Source organism: Aspergillus terreus, genomic scaffold (assembly GCF_000149615.1).
Source record: "Aspergillus terreus NIH2624 scaffold_11 genomic scaffold, whole genome shotgun sequence".
In the NCBI taxonomy this organism is placed as follows: Eukaryota; Fungi; Ascomycota; class Eurotiomycetes; order Eurotiales; family Aspergillaceae; genus Aspergillus; species Aspergillus terreus.
The window spans coordinates 1,288,176-1,312,146 of NT_165934.1; the positions used below are offsets into that span (position 1 = coordinate 1,288,176).

A 23,971-nucleotide genomic window follows, 5' to 3' on the forward strand; every position below is an offset into this window, starting at 1 on the left:
TTCCTACTATCAACAGCGCAGATTCTACCCCCAGAGACTGAGCCGTTGAGGATTCGCTACCCCAAGACCCAGTGGATCAACCCTGGAGATACAATCCTCAAGTCCTGTAGGCGTATCCCATTCCTATATTGCCAATCTTACTGACCTACGGAGACACGCAAGAGCTCCCTATAATCAGTGCTCGCGGGCTGCAATCCGACTTTACATACCTTCTTCTCTTCTACGACCTCGATGTCATCTACGGCGAGACAGCCACCGTGGCCTTGCACTGGTACCAGCCCAACATGACCACACAACCGAACCCAGAACAGAACCACATACCCCGAATCCAATCTAGGATCAAACTCCCCGACCCCAAAGACGACAACGACGACGATGACCCCATCCTAGCCAACCGCACCTCCGGCGCCGAATATATCGCCCCTCGTCCACCCCCCAAATCTCACCACCGCTACGTCTACCTCCTGTTCCACCAGAAAGCCGACTACGGATTCCCGTCATGCTTCTCGCATATATTCCCCCCAACCGCAGACGCAAGAGCCGGCTTCGACGTGCGCCAGTTCATGCAGGCAGCCAAGCTAGAAGCCCCCGTCGCAGGAAACTACTTCTTCGTAGAATACGACGGGCCCCTGCCCACGCACACCGCGCCAGTCGCCACGCCCACCACGACCTCGCTGCGGTCGGCCCCTTGTCAGGGGTTTACATCTACTACCACGAGAACGGGGGCTGGGACGGCGACGGCGGCATGTGAATACGCAGGCAGAGCGCAGGCCGTGCTGTAGGACGAGGGGGCGGGTATAGTCGGAAGCCACGCAGACAGGGCGGGCGAGCGGATGGGTTCGTGTAAGGTGACATGGGCAGGCTATTACAGATCAGGGTGCTGTGCGACGAGATGTGGGCTGCGCTGTTTCTTCTAGATCCCCAGCTACATGACTTGCAATGAAGCCAAATCGCCCTACGCGTGTGTCGTAGTCCTCGCCAATACCACGGCAAGGGAGAGTCGTCACGTCTATTGTGGGACGTGCCTGATGTAACCTGATGGCCCCTATGCCTGCGGTACCATTGCTACCTCGGATTCCTGCTCATAGCTATGGACGGTATAGGGGATGCGGGCCAGGCGAGCGGGGCGTCAGTGCGTATCTAAAAGGGCTACATGGTACAGGTCCATGCGCGGAGATACCGCCGTTTCTAATCAACTGTGGAGCATAATACTCTTGTCTACAACATGAATCAAGAGATATCGGTTCCAGTGACCCCTCTCCCCAAGAGTGTCAAAGTCCGTTCGACGTGCAATGCGTGCCAGCAGGCCAAGATCCGTTGCAGCCACGAGAAGCCGGCGTGCCGTCGATGTCTGAAGCAGAATCTCGTTTGCATATATAGCGTATCTCGTCGATTGGGAAGGCCGGCGAAGAAGCGAGACCCTCGGCAAGAGAACGATCAACGATTCTGCGACGACGCTGAGGGTCCCTCTCTTCCATCGAATCGAAAAGCACGAAGTCCCAGGAAAAAGATCAAGGACGAAGCTGTTCAACGGAAGATGCATGATAAAGGCGTGTCTCTGGACAACGTCGATCGGATGCTCCTAGACCAGGTCGCGTTCGACGATGCAATGATGGATGACATCCAGGCGGACGCCTTCATGCAGAACTCGTGCTTCCTGGGTGGAGAAAAGGGGTCACCATTCTCAGGTTCGTTCCCGTTGATCTCCGTCCGGATGAATGAGCGCTATCTAGTAACGCGGCACAGTACCAGAGTCATTCGATTTATCCTCCGATAGTTGGCTACAGGAGTTCCTGTCCACTCAGCCAGCCGAGCTGCCCCAGGACCGCAATATCCTCGATCTCCATCCCAGTATGGATACAATGGCGGCCAACGAGATGGCCGGTTATACTACGGGATTTCAACCTGGCTTGTCAACGGCACCAGACCCCATATCCTCGGGGCACTCTTACAGTCCACTAAACCCGTTTACAAGTGCGAACGAAAGTCTACTCGAGGCGACATCCTGTCTCGGATCGCTCAAACGAGAAGCCCTGGCATTCACACCGCCGATCTCCGCTCTGGAACGTCTTACAAACAACTCCACCACGGCAGAGGCTTCTTGCAAAACAGGCCCAACGGACGTCCCACGGACGAGTCGCGACTATGTATTCTCGGCGGATGCAGGAAGGACGAATTTCAAAATCACTAACCCAGCTCCTTCTCGTCCACTGCAGTGCCAATGTCACCAATGTCACGAGCAGATTGTCAAAGAGCTCATTCGCTTCAATATATGCGCCTGTCGCACGGGTCCAGATGTCACCATCGACTCCATCCTGAGTAGTCAACGGCTACTTCAGCAGCTCGCCGATACAATCCTGCAATGCGGCACGTGCTCGAAATCAGGAGTAAATCTGCTCATGGTGGTGGTTGTCAGCATTGACAGTTTGGTCAGCGCGTTAGAAGCAATCATCTCTGTGGAAAATGGGTTGATGGACGGCTTGTTTCCCGACTTTCATGAGTATCACGCATACAGTTTCTGTCGGGATATCTCTTCAACTCCTACTAGTCGCTGGAACAAAGGAGGCGGTTACCATATCAAGGCTCAGGTCGAGTCATGCCCCTTGCTCGTGGGTGGATTCTGTGTGCCTGGAGACGAAAAGTTTTCGTTCGTGCTCCAGGTTTTGCACAGTCGCTTATCGGGGTTGCTGAACACCATCCGCCGTATTCGCCTATGCGCGCAGGATGTGCTAGATATCCCAGCGTCAAGGGGGAAACTGGTGCTGGTGACTGAGACGGATCGCAGGTTGCAACTGATTATGATGAAAATGAAGATGTTAACCAAAAGGTGAGTATTGTTCGTCGCAGACGCCGTGGTACTCGGGATGCGTCCTCCAGATTCAGTGTCTCAATGAACTCATGAAATTACTCGAACATCCTCGCATATAAACCCCGTAAATTCCGAGCAATTATCTCAGAGGCCTCGCAAACACATTACTTGGTGGCGTGTGATTATCGAGGCCTCGGATAAACAGCCTCCGTAGATGGCTCCCGTACGAGTGTAAGCCCCAGCATCCCGAATCCTTCGTTATTTCGTGAAGTAGTAGCCTTTCGTCCGTTCCCGTTACAGCAAATTGGGTTGTAGATGCATAGACTTTCCTCCTGTGGGCAGTTGTGTGACCCTTTGGCGGGTCTGCAGAAACAAACGTTCCACGATGAACTGGCTCCAGGTGGAATCAGACCAACAGAGGTGATGAGTCTGCCTTGAATGCTCATCAACGTGAGGCGACCTTCGATGATGCTCTATGACTACCTGCTCGAACCTGTGATCCTATTGGACCTGTACCTGGGCTGGTTGATCCACGTGAACCCATACCCCGTAGGATCGTCTAGCACCAGCGCCGATACCTCCTAGCGGAAGGCAGCCATGCGTTATCAGGCTCATCATCAAGGCAAAGCCGACAGCATCCTGTATCGTCGCAGAGCCCGACAAATTGTATTGTCTTTACCGCTCACTCTGATCGTACCAAGTGCTGGGTCGTCTCCCGGCGAAGATGGACACCGAAAACAGCTGTCGATGCTCTATGGAGTTGATGCAGATCTTGACTGATCTGCGCAATCTCCATACCGTGGTAGAGCTGGGGACGATACTTGACTTGGCGAGCCGAATTTACAATCAAGGCCAGGCCACCCTCAGATGCAAAGACTGCCGCGGTAACCCGCAATCCGCGTTTGTACCCATACCGACACTAGCAGAACAATGTCTCTCCCTCTTTGAGGCGGTTTGTCTTGCATACAGCATCAACCGCAAGAACAATATTTTCGAGTCCAGCAGTGGCCCATTCGAGCAACCGCTTCCCCGTTTTATCTGCATTCGGAGCAAGGTCCAGCTGGGAGAGACGGACATCGACGACGACGAGGCCGCTGTGTTGGTACATATGCTCCTTAACCGAAATCTGATGAGACTCCTGGAATTGTTGGAAGCTCTGCAAGAAACGGTGCGATCGCTTTCCAAGGGACCAACTCAACCCTTTCCGGGAGGGTCAGCAAGTCTTCGCGCTTGTGAGTCTTCGTTGGACTCAACTATTCATCGGGTTGCCATGTTTATGGAACAAATTGATGCTGATAAAGGTACGACTTGTTCTTCAAATGCAGCGGGTAGAGGTGCTGACAGCGCTAGCGGGTTGAGGATCGTGATCCACTTACCTCTTCAGAGTCACATGTTATGCAATAGAGGAAGGAGTCTGGGGGGAAGTTTCCTTGTTGTTTTCATAAAGCGAAATACTGTTAAAGAATGGACTCACCACAGAGAACACGGGTATAAAAGTGTACATGGAATAAGAGATAGAGGAATACCTGAATCCACCTTCCAGTTCCCTACCTCCCATGTTGGTAACCTGACACCTGACACACCATAGCGAATGGGTTCGTGAGTCGGAACTGTAAGGCACATCGAGAAAATGCTCGTGCGGCTATTAGCCAGCATGAACGACTCCATGCCATTGGCCCCATCCAACAACTTTCCCAACCAGCTGCGCCGCAAATCTGTCTTTGTTGAGCGGTCGATTGCGGTCGAGTTGGATAGGGGCGTTGAGGGCAATAACTGTGAAGAAGTAGCGATGAGTCCCATGGCCTAGTATGGCACTGGGGCCCTTGTAAGGCGAGTCATGGATATCGGAAATCCAGCGCAACTGGATGTTCTCAGAGGTATCGTCGGGGGCCTTGGCATTTCTGACATCGTTGTCATTCAATTGGTTCTTGTTCGCCGCGATATTATATATTATGGAGATGGCCTGAGAGCAACCGGGGATTGGGATATCAGGATTCTCGCAGACCAGAGCATATTCTGCCACGTTGACGCCCGGGGGTGGTGTCCATCTGAAGGTGGGAAAAGTGGCATTCCCATGCCCAGCGTAGGAGGTGTATCTGTCTGGGATGGTAGACCCGGGCGGACCACAATCATTGCATGTCACGTTGAATCTGGGCAGTTGCGCCACGTTGAAGGCCGGGTAGTTGGTGATCAGCGCCGAGTCATGACCGCGACAATGATAGAGGATTGTGCCCAGGCAAAGCCTCATCAGGTTGACAAAGTAGGCTACCATGCGCAACACGAGGAGCAAGATAAGGTCGATCATGATGAATGAGATGTAGAGTGGAGTTCTTAGGGTCTGGTCTGAAAGGGTGAAGTGGATGAGGAAGAGATGAGAAGAGAAGAGGAACCACGAAAGGTGCGCGATGTTGACCATATACCCCGGAACTGCTGAAGTAGGCAGGAGCCTGTTCCGGCCCGGGAACGGACGGGACCTTCCTGAATACAAGCTGGGTGTATCCTTCCTCTTTCGCTCGCAGGAAGATCCGGGCAACTATTCAGGTAGGTACCTCATTCATATACAAAATTTACCACTTTTGACAACAGTCAATGCATGGGATCCTGCCCAACGATACCATAGCCGGAAGGTGCGGCCCATATTCGCCTCGCAGAGAGTTCTACAAGACACTCCAGTATCTCAGGTATCTGAGGTACACTGCACTGCTTCGCCCAGCCGGTATAGATGGTATCCACCAATGAGAATGCCAAAGAGCATACCGTTTAACCAATCCCAAGTAGGAGATCATGATATCTACGAATTCAGCTCGCCATAGTACGTGGATTCATCATAGTGTAACCGCAATCATATAAAAACCCTGTCTGTGGGAATTTGAAGATACTACAGTGGAGGACTTGCACTGACGTAGGCACTCGGTCTAGGAACAACACGAAGCAGATCCATATTACACATCAAGCCCACGGTTTCTCAACTTTCTCGGTTGTTTCCACCGCGCGGCCATGCTCTGCCACTTCAATGCCTTCAATACTGCGCAATCCTTCGCCGGCACGATCAAACTCATCTATATAATCCTCCGGTTCTTTCCAGCCCTTCGACCTCTCCATGCCCTCGGGAGGGAGGAAGCAGCAAATGACAGAGTAGCAACTGAATGCGATTAACAACCCAGTCGGATAAGCCACATAGTAGTATCTCTGGATTGAGAGCGGCGCCTGTACGCCCATCTTATTGAGGAACCCATAGAAGTTGGGCGCGACGGCGATGAAGTACACGGCAAACGCTCGTAGGTTCCATCCTCGCAGGAAATGATACTGTCCTTCTGGGTTCATCGTATACAGGTCGGGGATTCGTAGCTGGCCACGTCGGATAAGGTAATAGTCACATATAAGGATCCCGGCAATCGCAGACAGGAAGATCTGATAGGATGACAGGAAGTTGATGAAGACGGACGCTGTCGAAAGGAGGTACCATGGACAGATTGCAAATGAAAGCACTGGCGGTGTTATCTAGAGTTCGAGAGAGGAAACGGACATCATACCGGCACATATGAAGAACCCTCGTTTGATGGTGACATATCTCGGAAGTAGGGAGGCAATGTCGTTGCCGGCACTGGACAGCAATTAGTCTCGTCCGCTGAATATAAGCTATCTTCGACGTACGGTATGGAGTTCTCAAAGATCGCCGAGAAGATAGATGAGTACACAAGACCAAGGGCAATGAAGAAGCATGCAGCTCTGTTGGCTGGAGTGTATCGATCTCCCTCCATCAGCCGGTCGAGGAAGTTAAGCGGATTCCACATAAGCTACTTTCGGTTAGATCCATTCAGAACAGGAAGAGTCATGAATCTTACTTCACCAAATACACTCTCGCTTGCTGCGGCAATGACACAGCCCATCACGGAAACGAGCAGGTTCGATACGGGGAAGCTAATGACCTGTCCCCAGAGCACATCATTTGGACGCCGCGCGTAGCGCTGTAAATCGGCTGCGTTGGCAATAAACGTCCCGCAGGCTGCTGTCCCAAGGAATATAAATTTGAGGATCATCCAGGACTTCTCCGGTCCCTTGATCTTCGAGGATTGACTCAATGAATGTGTAGAGCCTCCAGCAAGTGATACCGTCCAGACGAGCATTGCAATCGCCGCTGCATAGAAGATACCGACTTTGATATAGACGTACATTCGCATTTTGGGTACTGGGACTAGGAGGAATGCGCAATTGATGATCCTAGCTTGGAGTTAGCATAGGTGTTAATAAACGTTCGCCGGAATAGGTACCAGTAGACAAGAAAGCACACCATTCCAGCGGTACTCAGTGCGGATTTTGAACCCATAGCGTCGGGGACGTTAGCAATGGAGGGGAATATTGCATGTAGCATGACACTGACCACCATCGACATTAGTTTCTACCCGTATGAGTGGAGAGCAATACTGACTATAAGCATTGAGCGCCCTGTACCGTATTCACTCCATTCCAGACAATCGACATGACGGCCCTGTTCGCTGTCGGCCACAGCGCACCCCAGGGACCAAAGCTCGACCGGCAGAGAACGGGATACGGAATGCGATACATTGCGCCGCCACGACCATTGAGGGCCATCAAGCACCCGGCAATGAATTGGCCGGCGGTCTGACAGGCGATGGCTTCCCACATGGACAGTCCAACCGTCATGCCGGTAGAGGCAGCGTACAGGTTACTGACGTTTGCAGTCGCTGAGAACCAGAACGCGAGATACGTGACTTGTGTCCATGACCGATCTTTGACTCTTGTTGGCCTGATTGAGTCATTGTCGAGGAATTCTACTTCTCGATGTGTGCCGTCCTGGTCGACGCTTCTTACGACCAATTTCTCGTGTACTGCCGACAGAAAGGTCATCTTGCCGCCGGAGGAACGAGGTGAGTGAAATATAGAATAGAAAATAGACAGACTGTACACTGCGAGGCTATCCGTGTATTTATATAGACCTTCAATGGTTCCTATGACCCTTATCTTCAAACTGATATTCTCTCTTTCGCCTGGTCTAGACGGCCTTCGTTTCATACCATCTCATGATAACTTATCAATCGAAAATACCACTAAAAAGCCGGTCATCTTGTCCGGAAAGATGGGTATTCTACTAGACGCGATATCGTCAAGATGATCCAGTGCCAGTGGTGCTACTTATCTCGCCGCCATGACCCTTGCGTATCGTGTCGGTAGTCGCCGACGCCGCTGACTCTAAATGGGCAAGTCGCGAACGCCGCATGTGAATCGTGAAGGGACATCGTTCTAAGCCACTGATTCTACTTTGACATCACTTTCTCCTTCCCGTCTCATACGTGATCATGGCTACTTCTCAAACACAGACGTACACGCACGTGGGACTCCTTCCTCTACAATGATAACAAAGAGATAGAGACACTGGTAAACGTGTAAGGCTCACCACGGTAGGCATTGCCATTTTTCGATTCCCTGTCTATACTGCCTGCTGCCTCGCCAGCCATTCCTCGTGCCTTTTCTTCTGTTTCTCCCACTCTTTGACCAGCTTCTTGCGCCTATTCTTGGCCAGCTCATTCCCTGCTGCGTCCACCGTCGGAATGCCGCTTTCGTCCCATTCCAAGTACTCGTCCGAGGTCCTGAACATCAGCAGAGGGTCAATCTTGGCCCGCTCATGCAGCTCCTTCTCCTTCTCAGCCTCCCTAGCCTTCTGTTCTAGCTTGGCCTTCGCCTTCGCAATGCCAGCTGATTCCCTCTCCGCGCGCGCCTGTATGAGCAACTTATCGAGGGGTCGGACCAAAGCAGGCTGGGGATGGTTGCGGTCCTCGAGATAGATCCCTAGGTTCCAGAGGTGTACATCACGGAGCTGGTCGCATAAGGCAAGCAGGTCTTTTGCCGGCGCTTGGTGGGCCGCAAGGGCCTTAACGTCGGCGCGGAACTGCTGCAGCACCTGATCGTATGGTTTGGAGGACTCGACCACTGGTGTTGACCCCGCGATCGTAATATTATCAGCGAGCTTCGCTAGAGCTGTATGATCCACCGAGCCTGAACGGGCTAAGGTCCGAACGTGGTCGCGCAATTGAGATGCAGGGTAGATATAGGGTTTTGCTGGCGCGGGAATATCGAGGCCCGACCACCCTATACGGTCCAGGTTGTTGAGATCTCCCTCGGGATCCAGACCAAATATAGTGACAATGCATGTTACCCACCGCGCGAGTAAGATGACTGTCTGGTCCGAAGGTGTCTCTGAGTTAGACTCGGTAACAAGATCAGAGAGGATTCTCATGACAGCTGGGGTATTGAAGGAATCGCAAAGAGCTGTATCGACATCGGCTTTCGCCTTATCCAGAGCGTTTAATAATTGCTGGTCTGCAATGCCAGGCTCTTGCATTGTTGCAGTCTTGGTACTTTTCCAGATATCCAAACTCTTTAGAAAGAAGTTATTGAGCTTGTCTTCCCAGCTGACTACAGCCTTCATCAGCTCATCTGTTATCTCAATACCATCCTGCCAAGGCATAAGGAGGAAGCAAATTCGGAGAGAACGTGCACTCCACTCCTTTTGGGAGAGAAACGTTCTGATGGTCGTATAGTTCTTGAGGCTCTTGCTCATCTTCAAGCCTCGAATCCTACGATTTGTTAGCGCCTTTGCACGACGGAATCGGTGTTTGAAACCCTTTACCTCAGTTGCCCCATGTGAATGAAGTAATTTGTCCACTGTACCTGACAGCCCGGAGTCGACCAGTACGCTTCCGATTGTGCGAGTTCATTATCATGATGAGGAAAACGAAGATCCACACCCCCGGAATGGATATCTATCGTCTTCCCGATCACTTCGGAGGCCATTGCAGAGCATTCAATATGCCATCCTGGTCGCCCATAACCCCATGGACTCGGCCAGGCTGGTTCGCCTGGCTTGCTAGCTTTCCACAGCGCAAAATGATTCTCATTCCGCTTCATTGATCTTCCCTTGGACAGTGAACCTTCACCATCGGCTTGGAGGGCACGGTCGTTCTTGTTCCACGGTTCCAGCCGGGAGTAGTTGTGCCCAGCCTTCTCAAACGAGTCGATATCAAAATATACGGAGCCGTCAGGGGTAGCGTAACCGAAACCGTTCGCCACAATCTTCTCGACGAAGCGGACAATCTGAGGGACATATTCAGTCACACGAGTCAGTTGGTCGGGAGCTAGGACATTAAGCGCATTCATGTCTTCGAAGAAGCGGCGTTCGAATTTCTGGGTCAGCTCCAGATATATCTTGTGATTATTGGAGTCCATCTCTGCACCATGCAAGGCATCGAGATATGGGAGCAAAATATCGTCCGTCTTGGCGAAAAATTCAGGCAGCTTTCCTGGGGATTGCAGGGCCTCGGCGGCCGACTGCACCGTTCCAATGTGTGCTCTCAACAGCAAATCGGTGACAGTAACAGCTTCGCCCTGTTCTGCTGTCGCGCCGTCGGGTCGGGATGGTGGCTCAACCTGTTCCTTATATGCCTTGGCTACTGCCTCTGCAAAAGTCTCTGGGCTCGTATCCGAGGGCAGAGGTTCTTGCCAATGTAGTGCTGGATTGCGGCTTTGCCCTCTGCCAAAAGCGAATCGCTCACCAAGCCGTCCTCAGCGGCATGCTCCTGCTTGAAGCGCGCGAGCAGGTACTGCTGGCGGCCACGGAGGATGATCTTGTCGTCGATATCGGTCGTATTCATAACGAACTTCACACGGAAGCCGAAATAGTCCTGCATGATGCGGCGGATAATGTCGGTCGAGACGTAATTCTTCGCATGGCCGAGATGGGCATCTTCGTACACAGTCGGGCCACAGCCGTACCACGTTACCACCTTCCCTGTCGGATCGAGGGGGATAAAGTCATTCTTAGTCCTCGTCAGGCTGTTGTAGATCTTCAGACGGGGCAGCTGGGCGTCAGGTCGGGCTTTGGGAGGGATCCATGGCGGTTGTCTGCGAGCGTCGGAAGCCATGTTACGTGCGCTCAACTGTTTTGAGATTGAAATGGTCAGCGTTAAAGAGTACTTGTTTGGGAAAGAAATAAGAAGGGTGTAGTTGTGGTTTGGGGAAAGAGACAACTCCAGCGGTGTCATAGTTAGGAATGACTCACCCGAGCAACAAAGGCCGGGAAATGAACTGGTCAGATTCTGGCTGTTGAAGTCACGTAGCGTTCGTTTCGATTTTGCATTGAGCTTCTGCACTGGCTTTTTTGATGGACCGGAGACTGGTTGCGTTCTGACATGAAGGTGGGACAGGCTTCTCGCAAGACTTTGTTTTGCTCTTCCACTTCGCTGTAGTCAAACAAACTACGGGCGAGAACTGAGTGATTTTGACTCAGACCCAGACTTACTTGCGGGATAACCGAAAGGACGTAGCTGGCTGGGAACTTCTCGACCCAAAGGTGGTGCGAAGTCTCGGTTAGGGTGGCTGAAGTCTCGACAGTCCTAGGATCATTGATCTCGACACCAAATCGGGCTGAATGGCGAGGACTGGAACTCAAGAGTGTGGGCGAAAGGCATCGCAAGATGGTTTGCTTCTGGTCTCATGCTCGTCCAAAGGGGTTTTCACGGTGTTGAGTTGCAGAGAATTTTGACCGCAAGGCGGATATACTCCTTCTTCATTGGAGAGACCTGGTGGTCAACATTGCCGATTTCTTCTAACGGTTATCGTGCATCTGGTGTATAGCCGGCAAAGCTCTTCGCGCTATTCCATGTCTCTTTTCTTTGCCTTCAATCCGGAGTCGGTATGTCAGGGGGTACCGCATATTTTATGCGGTAGGGTGTGTATGCATCCATGATGTAGTTAACTATGGATGGCTGACTAATACATGTAGTGGCATCGTGAGCGATTGGCATTGGCGAGGAGTCCGACTGTATACAAGTAGACAGTGTTTTATCCATTGTTTACTTCTTTAACATAGCCTCTGCCAAGAGTGGGGGTTATTTTTCATGATGCCGTTTGTATATCGTCACGTATTATTATCGTCTTACGTAGTAGATGCGTGATTGGCACATATTGCTCCGGTAGCCTCTAGTGCGTGAAAATATACGTACTCCGGATCTGTATCTTACCCACAGGCCTCTGTCGATCAGTTGTTGTGCCTGAAAGTCTTTTGAGAGAGTCCACCGACGACGAACAAAAAAGTTCGTTCTCGTCTGCTGTTATCCCTCAAGCGATCCCACCAGGACCATCAACATCCATAAGCCATGTACTTCTGGCGATCATTATCCATACTACTGGTCGCCGCACTAGCCGCTGCGCAATCACCCTCATTCGACTTCGAGACCCTCCAGACCCTCCAGTCAGACCAAGGCGATCTATGTCTTGGCCTCGCCGAACAGCTTTCCTCTCTACGAGTCGAATATGAGTCGTTCGCACCGAGCGTTTCGGGCTCTTCGGCCGTGAGTTACAGGTCCTTGGGATATGTGAGCGACTACTCGGTTTGCTAACGATCCGTCGCAGAACTCGCTGAAAAGGGAATACGAGAGGCTTTGGGATGCAGGAAGCCAGATACAGCGCATCTGCAATGAGATCTCGCGCATTCAACAGAAGATGGAAAACAGCTAGTATATTTGCCTTCTCGTGGTTGCGTCTCTTAGGCTGGTACTAATCAATGTCTCCTAGCCCTTCTACCGACTAGAAATTCATAAAGGGTTTGACAATTAGGTGTGTCAAAATAGACAAGGGAGAACTTTGAGAAAGAAACCACAAATAACCAAGTCCGTGATGTGCCAACTTCACCCAAATGGGTATTCAGGTTCTCTTGGGCCTACACCTAGCTCTAATTATCTGGCTTAGATGAGAATAAGGAAATATAACATAGAACAAAGTCACAATCCCTGAGCATGGTATACACCAATGCACAAGTCTTCTCTCTCATGATAATAGTTATATACAATGATCAGGATAGCACTAGGAACTCTCCTTCGATCGGACAATGTCAGCCACTATCACGACTTGCGATGTTGATCAACGTTTCATATTCGGTAGACCACATGGGTCCCGACGCTTCTATCATATTTGAGCGTCCTTCTATCGTCATCCATGGTCATATAAACATCTATATATACAGTCATGAAAACGGCTCAAGCCCCACGCGCCAACAGGCCTTCCGCTTCCTCGCCTGGTTCACCCGTCTCAGATTCTTGCCCTTTGGCCATTCTTTCGGCCATGGCGACTCCTTCCATGCGCCCTTTCTCCGCGTTTACCATCCAGACCAGCGGAATCGGCAGCACAATGAGGATCGCAATAAAGAAAAACCCAGACCGCACCTGGCCGGTCGCATCAATCAGCATCCCCACGATCGCGGGACCGATCACAGAGCTGCCTTTATCGGTAGCAGCATAAAGTGCATAGAAGGCGGCCTCGCTCCCGGGTGGAATCAGAAGACCGAAAAAGGAGCGGCAGTATGAAGAGAGGCCACCAGACACGATCCCATGCACAATCGCTAGTGGGAAGATCTCCCAGGGCTGCTGCAGGCCAATTACTCCCCACTTCTTAAACAGCGGGATGTACGCGAGCATGCCATACAGTGGGATAATCTCAAACAACGCGATGCACAGCATGATCGTGTGGCTTGATTTGAGCTTGAACCGACGGGAGACCACGGGCCACAGGAACGCTCCAGTCATGCCGGACAGGGTAGCTGTAATAGACAGACAGCCGACCAGAGTGGTGCTCATCTTGAGCTCCGTGCGCGCAAACAAGATCGCGGTGCCGGAAACGGTAGCTATAGCGTCGGATAGGAGAAACCATGCTACGAGGAACACTCGGACTTCGCGCAACTGCACCGCAATCTTCACGGTTTTCCACAATGACTTCCATGCGAATCCAACCAAGCGCAGCCAAACCCGCCACTTATTGGTGTGGCCTCCAGTGGTCGTAGTACTGAGTGGAGGTCCTGGGCGGTTCCGCAGCCAACGCCGAGTGACCATGGTGAAGGAAAACCACCAAATTCCTACTAGCAATAGGACGAAGCGTAGAGGAAGAGTGCCGGAAACCTTGGGGAGCGATGTCTTGGAGAGAGCAAATAGAAGCCCGATACTCAGAATCTGGACGAGAACGGCTGCACAATAGCCCAGGCCTACGCCCTTGGAAGAAATGCGGGTGGATAATTGTAGCTCTGGCGATGTTGCGTTGGTCGACGGTTTTGAACCCAATCCGATACCGGGGGTATATTGGGACTCAAATTCTGGGTTCCGTTCACTGAACGAGTCACGGGGTTCAAATTGTCCATTCTCGTTCAGAGTATGCAGTTCTTCGTCTGCTTCCTTCGACGCCCCTTGGATGGATGGGTCGTTCGCAACCAGGACGGGCAGGAAGGAATTGAGTACGACAAATGAGGATCCCAGGCAAGTGACGCCAATGATGACCAGGATCGCTCCAAAAGTAAACACCGGTGGAGCCACAAATACGAACAGCATGCTTGTGGCAGATCCAATAAACCCGAATGCTAGAAGAAGAGTCTTCCGATTGTTTTCTGCAGTAACACCATCTCTCGTCAGGATTCAGCTTTCGGAAAATTAATCGATCGAGACATACCGTAGTCTGCAAGAGCACTGAAAGATATTAGGGTCAGTGCCTGGACCAACACTGCCAAGGAAAACGTATACATGGCGAAACTGGCGGTGTTGATTTCCAGTCCAAGTAATCCGACCACGCACTGATCATTGTCGGCCCCGTCCCGGCGCAACAACGCCGGGGCCGTTCCATTCGCCAGGGAACTAGTTGGAGCATCTGGACCGACGCATGGCAGATGACTAGATTTCAGGACTCCGCGTTCACGAGCTAATTGTTCCAAGGTGAGGGGCAAGAAAGAACCTATAGTTGGCGTTGAACCATTACGTCAGATCGCAAAGCCAGGATAGTTTTCAGATGGTGAAACGACCTACCCACGCCACAGACAGCAAACACTTCGGCCGCAATACCATAGGCATACCATCCGAGAATCTCACGGCGACTGGTAGGCGTTGTATCCTCTCCGGGATAGCGGGAAGGGCGCTGGCTAGCGTCCGCGGCCGGGGAAGGCGGGGAGGATGGGGTGAACGCCATAGAGCGAGAGGGAGCTGGAGGAGACAGCGACACTACTGAAGGGGAGGAAGTAAGGTCGGCTTCACATTGGCAGCATGGCAGGCGAACTAGTTCAGAGCACGATGCACTGAATGGGTGAGATGGAGAGGTTGCATTCGGTTCCTGAATCATGAATGAATGAATTCGGTTGTTTACCACAGCCCATTAGTCAGCATCACGGAAGCTGGCGGAAGAGACAGGCAGCTTTGAAAGGCACACCGCCGTCTATCTGTGTCTATCTCTCCATTTACGGGATTCGCTTCGTATAGATCTTGGAGAGTAGAGCTGTGCTCCCTTTCTCCGCTCCAAGATTACATTGAGAGCGTGGTTCTGAGCATTCTTAGACGGAGCCTCCGCAAGCCTAGAAATATATAGTGGTAGGAAGAATAAGACAAGGCACTAATACTTCATTATCATTACTCAGGCTTTCGTTGCTCGTATTGAATAAACCGACAAAGGGACAGCAGCACTAGGCCATGAGGATTATCAACCTACTCAGCTTTGACCGGACTCAGTTTAAGCATGAGCTTGCGTCCCTTCGGCAAGGAGATAAATGCATGGTCCTGCTCGATGCCCTCGTCATCCAGGATCGAAGTGGTATAATTGGTGTAGACCACAGCAATGACCAGTTTGATTTCTAGAATGCTGGAGTTAGCGGCCAAACCGGAAGAACAAAGCAGGTATCAACTTTAGCGACGTACCCTGCAGGGCAAAGTTACTACCAAGACACATCCTCCCGCCGCTGCCAAATGGCCAAAACAATCTCCGCATGTCGTGGATTTTGCCTGGCCCCGGCTTTAGCCAGCGTTCTGGCAGCCATTCGAACGGATGCGGATAGACTTCGGGAATGCGATGCAGTGAATAGGCTGAGGAGCTTATGCGCACCCCTCCCGGAATGCTCTTGTAGCGCTCGATTGTCGTCCCCGTAGCTGACATCGGGGTCACCCTCGGTAGTGGTGCAGGAGCTGGAGCGTGCAGTCGCAGGGTTTCTCTCACAATGGCGTCCAAAATGGGGAGTGGGTCGATAGAGGTAGCTGATGGAAGCCTAAATATCTCTTCTCCATCTTCGGAGTATTCTAGGCATCGACCAAGACCGGAAAGCTCTTGGTATAATTGTTTCTGGAGGTCAGGACGCTGAGATAGCTCCCACATAATATATGTCACAGTAATCCCAGTGGTTTCGTGACCCGCAACAAGATGGTCAAGTAATTCCGAGGCAACTGCCATGCGCAGAGGGCGTTCGTCAGGGCTTTTCACAAGAGATGAATATAACTGGTTATAGACGACCGCGGTGGTCTCGGCTGATACACAGTTTGGGGTGTCATTTCGCTCCGTTTTATCACAAAGATGCAGACACCACGTCTCGATAAAGCCCCCATACCGATCTTGTCGACTGAGATACTTGAACTTCTCATACTCTTCCAGCCAATGGGCCCACTCCTCTGGTTGCAAGACATATGTCGTGCCGTGCTTCGTTCCGAATAGGTAGGCGGATGTGAAATCCATACCGACTGCCTGAAACAGCGGTAGCACATTGATCGCTGTACCACTCCTGGCCGTCCGATGCAAGATGGGTAGCAGCCGTTCGACTAGAATAAGCCGGGAGATAGCATTGAAATCGGTCGACTCCTGCAAGAAGGACTTGGAGTATATTTTGCTAAGCATTCGTTTCTGTCGGGCATGCGGTTGGTTGTGTGTCATGCCCACGAGATTGTCGGTGTGGAAATTGATAAAGAAGTCGCCGTACCAGGGATGCTTCTCGAAAGCACCGGTATATATCGTCTTCAGACCTTGGATGGAATTGACAGCCAACTCATTCGGACCCAGTCGAACTACCGGGCCGTGCTGTTGATGCAGATTATAGATCGTGAGGACCTCCGTGCCTGCGGCGCGTCTCCTTTCGATCCATCTTGCTGAGATTGGCGAGGTCCAATGGGCATTGGGTATCTTGGCCAGAGGTGACACAAAATACGGATAGACCACGTATTTGTACAGCAATGCAAGGAGTGTGAGAGCGGCGCCTGTAAACAGCGATGGAAAGGCCATTACGCCAGGAAGACGGTGACAAGAGAAGCGACAAGATAAGGGGAATGCGTTCTCTTCTCAGCTGGACATCAGCAGAAAAGCTGATCCCTTGTGTAACCCCACCTGGCTGCTTCTTTTGAGTTCATGGTGCATGCATGAAGACCCCAATTCTCCGCGGGGTCCATTCACCTGAGGTGCATATCTATCACCATCACCTACTACAAGAAGTAGCAGAGATTTTAGCGGGCCTAAATCTGAAGGTCCATGTGTGCTGATCCTCGCTTCAGATCCGATGAACAGTCTTATCTGGGTCGATGCTTTCTTTTCTTTTTCTACCCGGAAGCCGATCATGGTATCACACAGGGCTGTGACAAGCCGAATCCGTCACTCTGCAAAAGGATCTTTGACATAGTGGACAATTATTGTGACCTTCCAGAAACCAATTCTCGAGACATTGACTGTGGAAGACATGTCGACACCCTAGCGCATGGACCGTATTCCCCATCAGGACGGGCTCAAGGCAGATGGCACTTATATCTCGGTTAGTGTATAGTTCACATAGAGTACAGGACGACAGCATGACCTACCAAGTAAACAGATTGTCTCCTTCGCCGGGAGGAGCCTTTCCATGGCGTATGGACGACCACCAGGTCCGAAGCAGACTTGTCGGCGCTTCGGTCTCTAGCACTCTTCTTCTTTCCGTATTGTCGGACGTACTGCTGTCGGCACTATGTATCTGAACACTATCCATCCGGCTTTGATATACAGCATGAAATGACTTCAACAGTAACCTGAAACACCAGAGAATAAGCTCAGCGCAGACAGGCCCCAGCGTAAGCGCTCCCTTACCAGATGGCGATGATTATATAAAAGCTCGCGCATATTAAGAGTAACACCGGGGCTGCCCTCCAACCGGAGTTCGTGTACTTTGATTCGGAGGACTTGGTATTGTCAGGGGTCTATGTCAAAAGATATCAGCACAATTTGAGCACAGGCTTATGAGTCCCCAGCTACTACCGCCATAGTCATGGTCCTTGGAGAGGCTGGGGTATGGGTTGGTGGTATATCGTCGTGGATTGGCCCCCAGCTGGCTACTCCATCGCGCAGCGCTTGCTCGTCTTATCCGAGCCCCCGTGGGAAAGCCAAGAGAATAACCAGCTGATTAAAAACGTATGATCAATTTATGCAGCTCATACGTAGACATGTGCCTTCCATGACGTGTTCGAATTAGATTGGTACATGCTGATGGTAACCATGGTATGCCAGCGACGTGGGGAGTAGACGACGATTCATGTTTTCTTCCATCCTCAAGGATCCAGCATAAAAATATAATGCAACCAATCGGACTTCAGCATTGTCGCGGTACACCAGACGCGGAAATCAGCATTGTCCATACAGGCCGAAGCCCAGGCACCGACCCTAGAAACATCAGGAGAGCACGTCGCGTGACGAGTATTAGATTCCCCTCCGCATTCATCCATGGCCGCTGGGATGATGGGCCGAGAGAATCCAGTTCTCTCAATATCCGATGGATGACAGCTGTTCCAGCAAATCACTTCACGTCCTACATCCCATGCTAGCTACGTCCATTCCTCGCCATTGGCTTATGGCCCATAGCATCTGATGCAAGCCAATTACACACCCATGGGCTTTCATGTCCTATTGAATCCGTCGTAGGGCTTACGTCGTTCAAGCATCTGGACTTGGCGGGGGCGATGATAAAAGCTCTGTTTCATGCTGCCGAAGACCCCTAGGCAATAGTAAATACTACACATAACTCATCTGATCTTCCGATCAACAATTTCTGAACCAAACCCGAGGAACACAAAAATGACCACCCAGCGCAACCCAGATAACACCCATGCTTGGTTGATCGGCAGTGGTATTGCATCCTTGTCGGCGGCGGTGCACCTCATCCGCGAGGCCAAGGTGCCTCCCAGCAATATCCACATTGTGGACGTGCACCCCTCGACAGGCGGTGGAATAAGAAGCTGCGGAAACGCCGAGAACGGATACATGTTGTATACGGGCTGTCTCCCCTATTTCCATGACCGGTGTGTGGAGGACTTTTTGTCCCTTGTGCCGTCAAAACAAGACCCCAAGGCATCCTTGTTGGAATCCATCAAGGACTACGATGTACTCAACCGCCCTCAGAGGAGTGCGATTACTCGCCTGGTGAAGCAGGGTCATAATGGACCGCAGCGAGTGGACGCCGACGATCTTCAGATTGGACCGCGTTACCGAATGGAATTGATCAAGGTCATGCTGGAGTCAGAAAAGACCCTGGGGGCTGCACGGATCGATGAGTTCTTCGATGAGCAGTTTTTCAAAACCAATTTCTGGTCTCTTTGGTCTACCACGTAAGTACCCTACCAACGTTCCTTATATGCCGAGCTGACTTTAGTACCCCGTAGCTTTGCTCTCCAGTCCTGGCACAGTATCCTGGAGCTTCGCAGATGTCTCCGGAAGCACCTTGGGGACATCGAGGACCTGAATAACGTCCGAGCGCTGGACCGCACCAAGTACACTATCTACGAGTCTATCATCATGCCAGTCACCGAATACCTCAAGGATCAAGGGGTCGACTTCCATTTCAGCTCTCGGGTGTCCAGATTAGAAATGGACCCGGACTCTCAACAGACCACTGTTGCCAAGATTGTGATACAGGAGGAAACGGAAGATAAGGAGGTTGAAGTAGACCCGAGCGATATTGTCATGGTTACCTTGGGATCCCCCAATTCCGGCTCCCAGGTGGGCTCTAACCTCGAGGCTCCTGCTCACTTCCCAGAGAAATCCGACGAGTTGATCGATCATGACTGGGCCTTGTGGATTGACTTGATGCACAAGTCTCCTTCATTCGGAGACCCCAAACACTTTACCCAGAATCCTCACCACACGGCTGTTGAGTCATTCACCATTACCCTCAAGAATTCAGACTTCCTCAAGCAGTATGAGAAAGCAACTGGCGACAGCGCTGGCACTGGTGCATTGCTTTCCTTCACGGACAGCAACTGGGGCCTGAGCATCAGTGTTCCCCATCAGCCTCTATGCGCCAACCAGCCACTGGATGTGGTCGTCATCTGGGGTTACGGATTACATCCCGATGAGACTGGCAACTTTGTCTCCAAACCGATGTGCCGCTGCTCGGGTAGGGAGATTGCTACGGAAGTCTTTTCCCACCTTGGGTTCAGCCTCGATGACCTTCTCCCCCGCTCGAACACGATTCCCTGCTTGATGCCTCTCGGTACTGCGCCGCTGTTGCCACGCGGACCGGACCACAGGCCCAGAGTCATCCCTCCACAGACCAAGAACCTCGCAGTGCTGGGTCAATATGTCGAGATCGCCGAAGACACCACCCTGAACATGGAATACAGCGTCCGCAGTGCGCAGATGGCCGTATATTCAACCATGGGTCTGAACAAGTCCCCTCCAAAGACTCGCCGGCACCTACTTTTGAACGTCTTGGATTTGCTGGGAGGCGTCTGATTTACCACTACCCCTTGTCTCTTTTGCTGCTTTCCCTATGCGTTGAAAATGGTTTCTGGGCGTTACAGTGTGACTTGGTAGCGCAGGAAAATGTCCGGACAAAAGTGTTTTGCTTACCCCCATTCATTGTCTACGACTGTCCATGTCTAGCTAGCTTCTGTGCCGGTGTCGATGGATAGGCAACAGATTGGAGTTTGTGCCGACCTCAGATTATCAGGCTCGTTAACTGTAGATGTAGCCTATACTAGTTTGTAACGACTTGAAAATTGACCATCCTTGCTCTCAGAGGCTAGTCCGTTCTGATTGTATTTTAGCTGGCGTGAGATATGGCTGTGGCGTGACTGCTTATGCTGCTTTCAGTGGCTCGACCACAAAGTCCGGTAGAGGGGGCCACCTGATCTACAGAAGAGAACCAGGGATCGATCGCGCATAACTTACCATCCAAACTTTGTGCGCTTGAATTTCAGGCCCAAGAGTTGCTAGCCCGCAAAGTATGGCATGATCTCGCCATCATATGTTTTCCGACCAATCTGCCAGCCCCACGGCGACATCTGAGCCCTATCTATGGCCACTCATGATACCTCATTACCATCAAAGGACGTCATGGTAAAGCCCATTCTGGCTTGTCGGAGAAAGGCCCCGGGCGATATATGACATATATGACACCAGGACTACGACATCCTCGCAGCAGCTAGCAAATATCTGTACTTTAAATAACAGCTCCTCTCGATAGATGCCGAAAGCGCAACCAGGCAAATGCACGCATTGAAGCGAAACTGTCTACGACCAACATTCTACCAACTTGGCCGTTACTACGGGTCAAAGCGCACATCTATTTTAGACCGATCTACCCCCAGCCTTGCACAAACGAGAAACATGTGGCTCCAACGACGTCCAGCGGGGGGCCCTACCTCCTTGGTGCGTGCTCTCGACGACTTTGAGACACTCTTCAGTCGCCGAGCCGGCGAGCCATACTGTCCTCGCTTCGATATGCGTGAGATGAAAGACCGCTATGTCCTCGAAGGAGAGCTTCCCGGCGTGGAGAAGAAGGATATCAATATTGAGTTTACCGACAACAACACCCTCAGTGTGAGTGGACATACCGAACAGGCAACTTCCACTGAAGGGCCCGAGCATTCGTGGTGGTACTCAGAACGATCTACCGGGGACTTCAGACGCTCGTTCAACTTCCCGGCGCCGGTGGATCATGATCATGTTGAGGCGAGTCTTAATAATGGGGTTCTTTCGATCTCTCTTCCCAAGGCCCAGGCGGAGTCCACTGGCAAGCGTATCGATATCAAGTGAGCAATGCTATGATATCTATCAAGCACCCGCCTAGTACTTGGATAATCTTTGAAGATTGATTTGTATTCCTGTTTGCAAATCTAGCTTACTTTTAGTCGCTCATTGGACATATGATCCAGGTTTCAAATATTGTCGCTCATTATGTATCTAATTGAGTTCTATAGCAATATTGAACACGTTGTATTGCTGCAGGAGAGGGATCGACTTGGATTTATAGAATGCCCCAAAAGCATCGCTTCGTAATGTGTGCTTTGCAGCTACATTATTGTGGCACATAGCGACTTCGGTCCATTATCGACATTCATCCACCAGGGATACCAGTCTAATGTGAACGTAATCTGCAGGTTATGCCGGAAGTACCTTCATGAAAGCTCATGCGAGTAGTCCCTTTGCCACCTTGAGACTTCCGTTCTGATTTCTAGCTGCATTCCCCGTGATTCTTTGGATTTTGTTCTACCAGGGTGGTGCGGGGAAATACTTGATATGGTTCAGTCTGGGATCGCTCGGTCAACTACGGCCCCTTATATTCCGGTAAGGCTATGGAGAAGGTCCGCGCGCAGTTGTACGATGCGGTGAGTAAAGGGGCCACGGTCTCGTACACGGGCCATCAAGCAGATGCAATGACGGGCAAGGGGCCGAACTTCTACCCTCCAACCGTGCTTACCGGTGCGACTCCTGACATGCTGTTCACGCAAGAGGAGACCTTCGGTCCTCTGGCCTTTTTGGTTCCCTTCCAGACGGACGATGAAGTCATCACTATGGCCAATAAAAGTAATGCTGGACTGGCTTCATATATCTACACAGAGATTATCTCGCGCGTGTGGAGAGTCAGCGAGGCGTTGAAATGTGGCATGGTTGGAGTTCGTGTAGGGCTGATCAGTGCTTGTGAGCAGCCGTTTGGGGGAATTAAGGATAGTGGAATTGGCAGAGAGGTACCATTAATGCGTTGGATGAATATCTTGATGTCAAGAGCATCACTGTCGGGATTTAAGCTGTACGTCATCGCATATTACTGTTTGTGCATGCGATACCTCTTCGGCCGACGGCGTAGAAAAGGACAGGGATGATATGCGATCCTACCCAACCGTTGCCTAGACCATGCGGGGGAGTCATGCCATGCGATTCTCGTACAAGGGGTCGGTTAAACACATCTGTCTAGGCCAGCAATGGACCGCGGAGTCGTAGTCACGCGCGTTGATATCGGCAGTTTGCATAGGCACCCAATGGGACTTGGGATTACCGAGGGCATTGCGACACCATAGAAGAGGTTCTTCCCCACATCAAGAGTTACAGAATCAGCTCTACAGGGTCTGGATGGTTTCCCTCGCACATTCATACGTCCTGTCTACTTGCGTACTTTAGGCCATAAAAGAGCGAACCAGCACAATCGCACATGCATTCGCTGTAGGGGGCGCCCACGTTGTGGTCGCCGATATATCAGCCGACAATGGGAACCGCGTTGTAAACGCGATCACATCAAAAGCCGACACTGGTAACTCAGGCATTGCCATCTTCGTGTCGCTTGATGTTACCAAGCGTGTCAAATGGGATGAGGCACTGGCAATCGCACTTGCATACTTTAGGAAGCTCGATATTGTGGTGAACAACGCCGGGACAACCTACCAGAAGCAGCCCAGTATCGACGTCACGGAGGAGGACTTTGACCGCATTGTTGCAGTCAACAGAAAGAGCATCTATCTCAGCGTCTCCGTCATCATGCCGCACTTCATGGCGCGGAAGAAAGGCGTCTTTCTGAACACGTCCTCTGTCGCCGGCACCAGAGTTCGCCCGGATTAGGTTTTCTACGGCGATACTAAAGGGTTTATGAACACAGTAAGTCCGATCCACTACATTTGCCGGATTGAGCTTATGATAGCAGATAACGCAAGGATTGGCCGCCGAATACGGCCCTCACGGTGTCCGGGTCAACTCGATCTGTCCTCTGCGCGGAGCTACCGGCCTTCTAGAGATGTTCAGTGGCGTCCCGGATACCCCAGAGGAACGAGAGAGGTTTGCGAAGACAGTTCCTTTGGGACGCATGTCCGAACCAAGCGATGTCACCTCAGCGGCGGTGTATTTAGCCAGCGATGAGGCGTCTTTCGTGACCGGCGTGAACCTGCCAATTGACGGAGGGCGCCTCGCTGTTTAGCCATCGCCTCGGTGTCTCCCGAGTCATCCCACGAGTCACGAATTGAGCCATGCAAACCGGTGTCACTAGATCCATTTCATCCCTAGGACACTATATCCTCCTTTAACCTATTGGGGCGCATTCCGAAAGCCACTTCATTTTCCGTTTGAGGGCAAAACAGA

The 23,971-nt window shown here is 51.5% G+C and overlaps 9 protein-coding genes across 9 annotated transcripts; 4 read left to right on the top strand and 5 right to left on the bottom strand.

Annotated features, from left to right (window-relative positions):
• Nucleotides 1-1,225: 1,225 nt before the first annotated feature.
• Nucleotides 1,226-2,831, top strand: ATEG_07884 (Zn(II)2Cys6 transcription factor domain-containing protein; the record flags this gene model as incomplete). The annotated part of the gene is made up of 2 exons (XM_001216505.1): nucleotides 1,226-1,688; nucleotides 1,810-2,831. The coding sequence occupies 2 exons, from the start codon at nucleotides 1,226-1,228 to the stop codon at nucleotides 2,829-2,831; spliced, it is 1,485 nt and encodes a 494-aa protein (XP_001216505.1).
• A 1,623-nt stretch (nucleotides 2,832-4,454) lies between these two features.
• Nucleotides 4,455-5,114, bottom strand: ATEG_07885 (YbhB/YbcL family Raf kinase inhibitor-like protein; the record flags this gene model as incomplete). Its single annotated transcript, XM_001216506.1, has 1 exon — nucleotides 4,455-5,114. One exon carries the CDS (start codon nucleotides 5,112-5,114, stop codon nucleotides 4,455-4,457), a length of 660 nt encoding a protein of 219 aa, XP_001216506.1.
• Nucleotides 5,115-5,758: 644 nt separating this feature from the next.
• On the bottom strand, nucleotides 5,759-7,678 carry ATEG_07886 (uncharacterized protein; the record flags this gene model as incomplete). Its single annotated transcript, XM_001216507.1, has 5 exons — nucleotides 5,759-6,157; nucleotides 6,343-6,606; nucleotides 6,655-7,030; nucleotides 7,213-7,237; nucleotides 7,324-7,678. The coding sequence occupies 5 exons, from the start codon at nucleotides 7,676-7,678 to the stop codon at nucleotides 5,759-5,761; spliced, it is 1,419 nt and encodes a 472-aa protein (XP_001216507.1).
• Nucleotides 7,679-8,258: 580 nt separating this feature from the next.
• Nucleotides 8,259-10,749, bottom strand: ATEG_07887 (uncharacterized protein; the record flags this gene model as incomplete). The annotated part of the gene is made up of 3 exons (XM_001216508.1): nucleotides 8,259-9,405; nucleotides 9,459-10,389; nucleotides 10,494-10,749. 3 exons carry the CDS (start codon nucleotides 10,747-10,749, stop codon nucleotides 8,259-8,261), a joined length of 2,334 nt encoding a protein of 777 aa, XP_001216508.1.
• Nucleotides 10,750-11,982: 1,233 nt separating this feature from the next.
• ATEG_07888 (uncharacterized protein) lies at nucleotides 11,983-12,343 on the top strand (the record flags this gene model as incomplete). The annotated part of the gene is made up of 2 exons (XM_001216509.1): nucleotides 11,983-12,177; nucleotides 12,239-12,343. The coding sequence occupies 2 exons, from the start codon at nucleotides 11,983-11,985 to the stop codon at nucleotides 12,341-12,343; spliced, it is 300 nt and encodes a 99-aa protein (XP_001216509.1).
• Nucleotides 12,344-12,861: 518 nt separating this feature from the next.
• ATEG_07889 (MFS transporter) lies at nucleotides 12,862-14,390 on the bottom strand (the record flags this gene model as incomplete). Its single annotated transcript, XM_001216510.1, has 2 exons — nucleotides 12,862-14,255; nucleotides 14,318-14,390. 2 exons carry the CDS (start codon nucleotides 14,388-14,390, stop codon nucleotides 12,862-12,864), a joined length of 1,467 nt encoding a protein of 488 aa, XP_001216510.1.
• A 946-nt stretch (nucleotides 14,391-15,336) lies between these two features.
• Nucleotides 15,337-16,891, bottom strand: ATEG_07890 (cytochrome P450; the record flags this gene model as incomplete). The annotated part of the gene is made up of 2 exons (XM_001216511.1): nucleotides 15,337-15,482; nucleotides 15,547-16,891. The coding sequence occupies 2 exons, from the start codon at nucleotides 16,889-16,891 to the stop codon at nucleotides 15,337-15,339; spliced, it is 1,491 nt and encodes a 496-aa protein (XP_001216511.1).
• Nucleotides 16,892-18,700: 1,809 nt separating this feature from the next.
• ATEG_07891 (oleate hydratase) lies at nucleotides 18,701-20,356 on the top strand (the record flags this gene model as incomplete). Its single annotated transcript, XM_001216512.1, has 2 exons — nucleotides 18,701-19,230; nucleotides 19,285-20,356. The coding sequence occupies 2 exons, from the start codon at nucleotides 18,701-18,703 to the stop codon at nucleotides 20,354-20,356; spliced, it is 1,602 nt and encodes a 533-aa protein (XP_001216512.1).
• Nucleotides 20,357-21,232: 876 nt separating this feature from the next.
• ATEG_07892 (uncharacterized protein) lies at nucleotides 21,233-23,810 on the top strand (the record flags this gene model as incomplete). The annotated part of the gene is made up of 6 exons (XM_001216513.1): nucleotides 21,233-21,657; nucleotides 21,746-21,804; nucleotides 22,154-22,593; nucleotides 23,024-23,428; nucleotides 23,459-23,494; nucleotides 23,541-23,810. The coding sequence occupies 6 exons, from the start codon at nucleotides 21,233-21,235 to the stop codon at nucleotides 23,808-23,810; spliced, it is 1,635 nt and encodes a 544-aa protein (XP_001216513.1).
• Nucleotides 23,811-23,971: the final 161 nt, after the last annotated feature.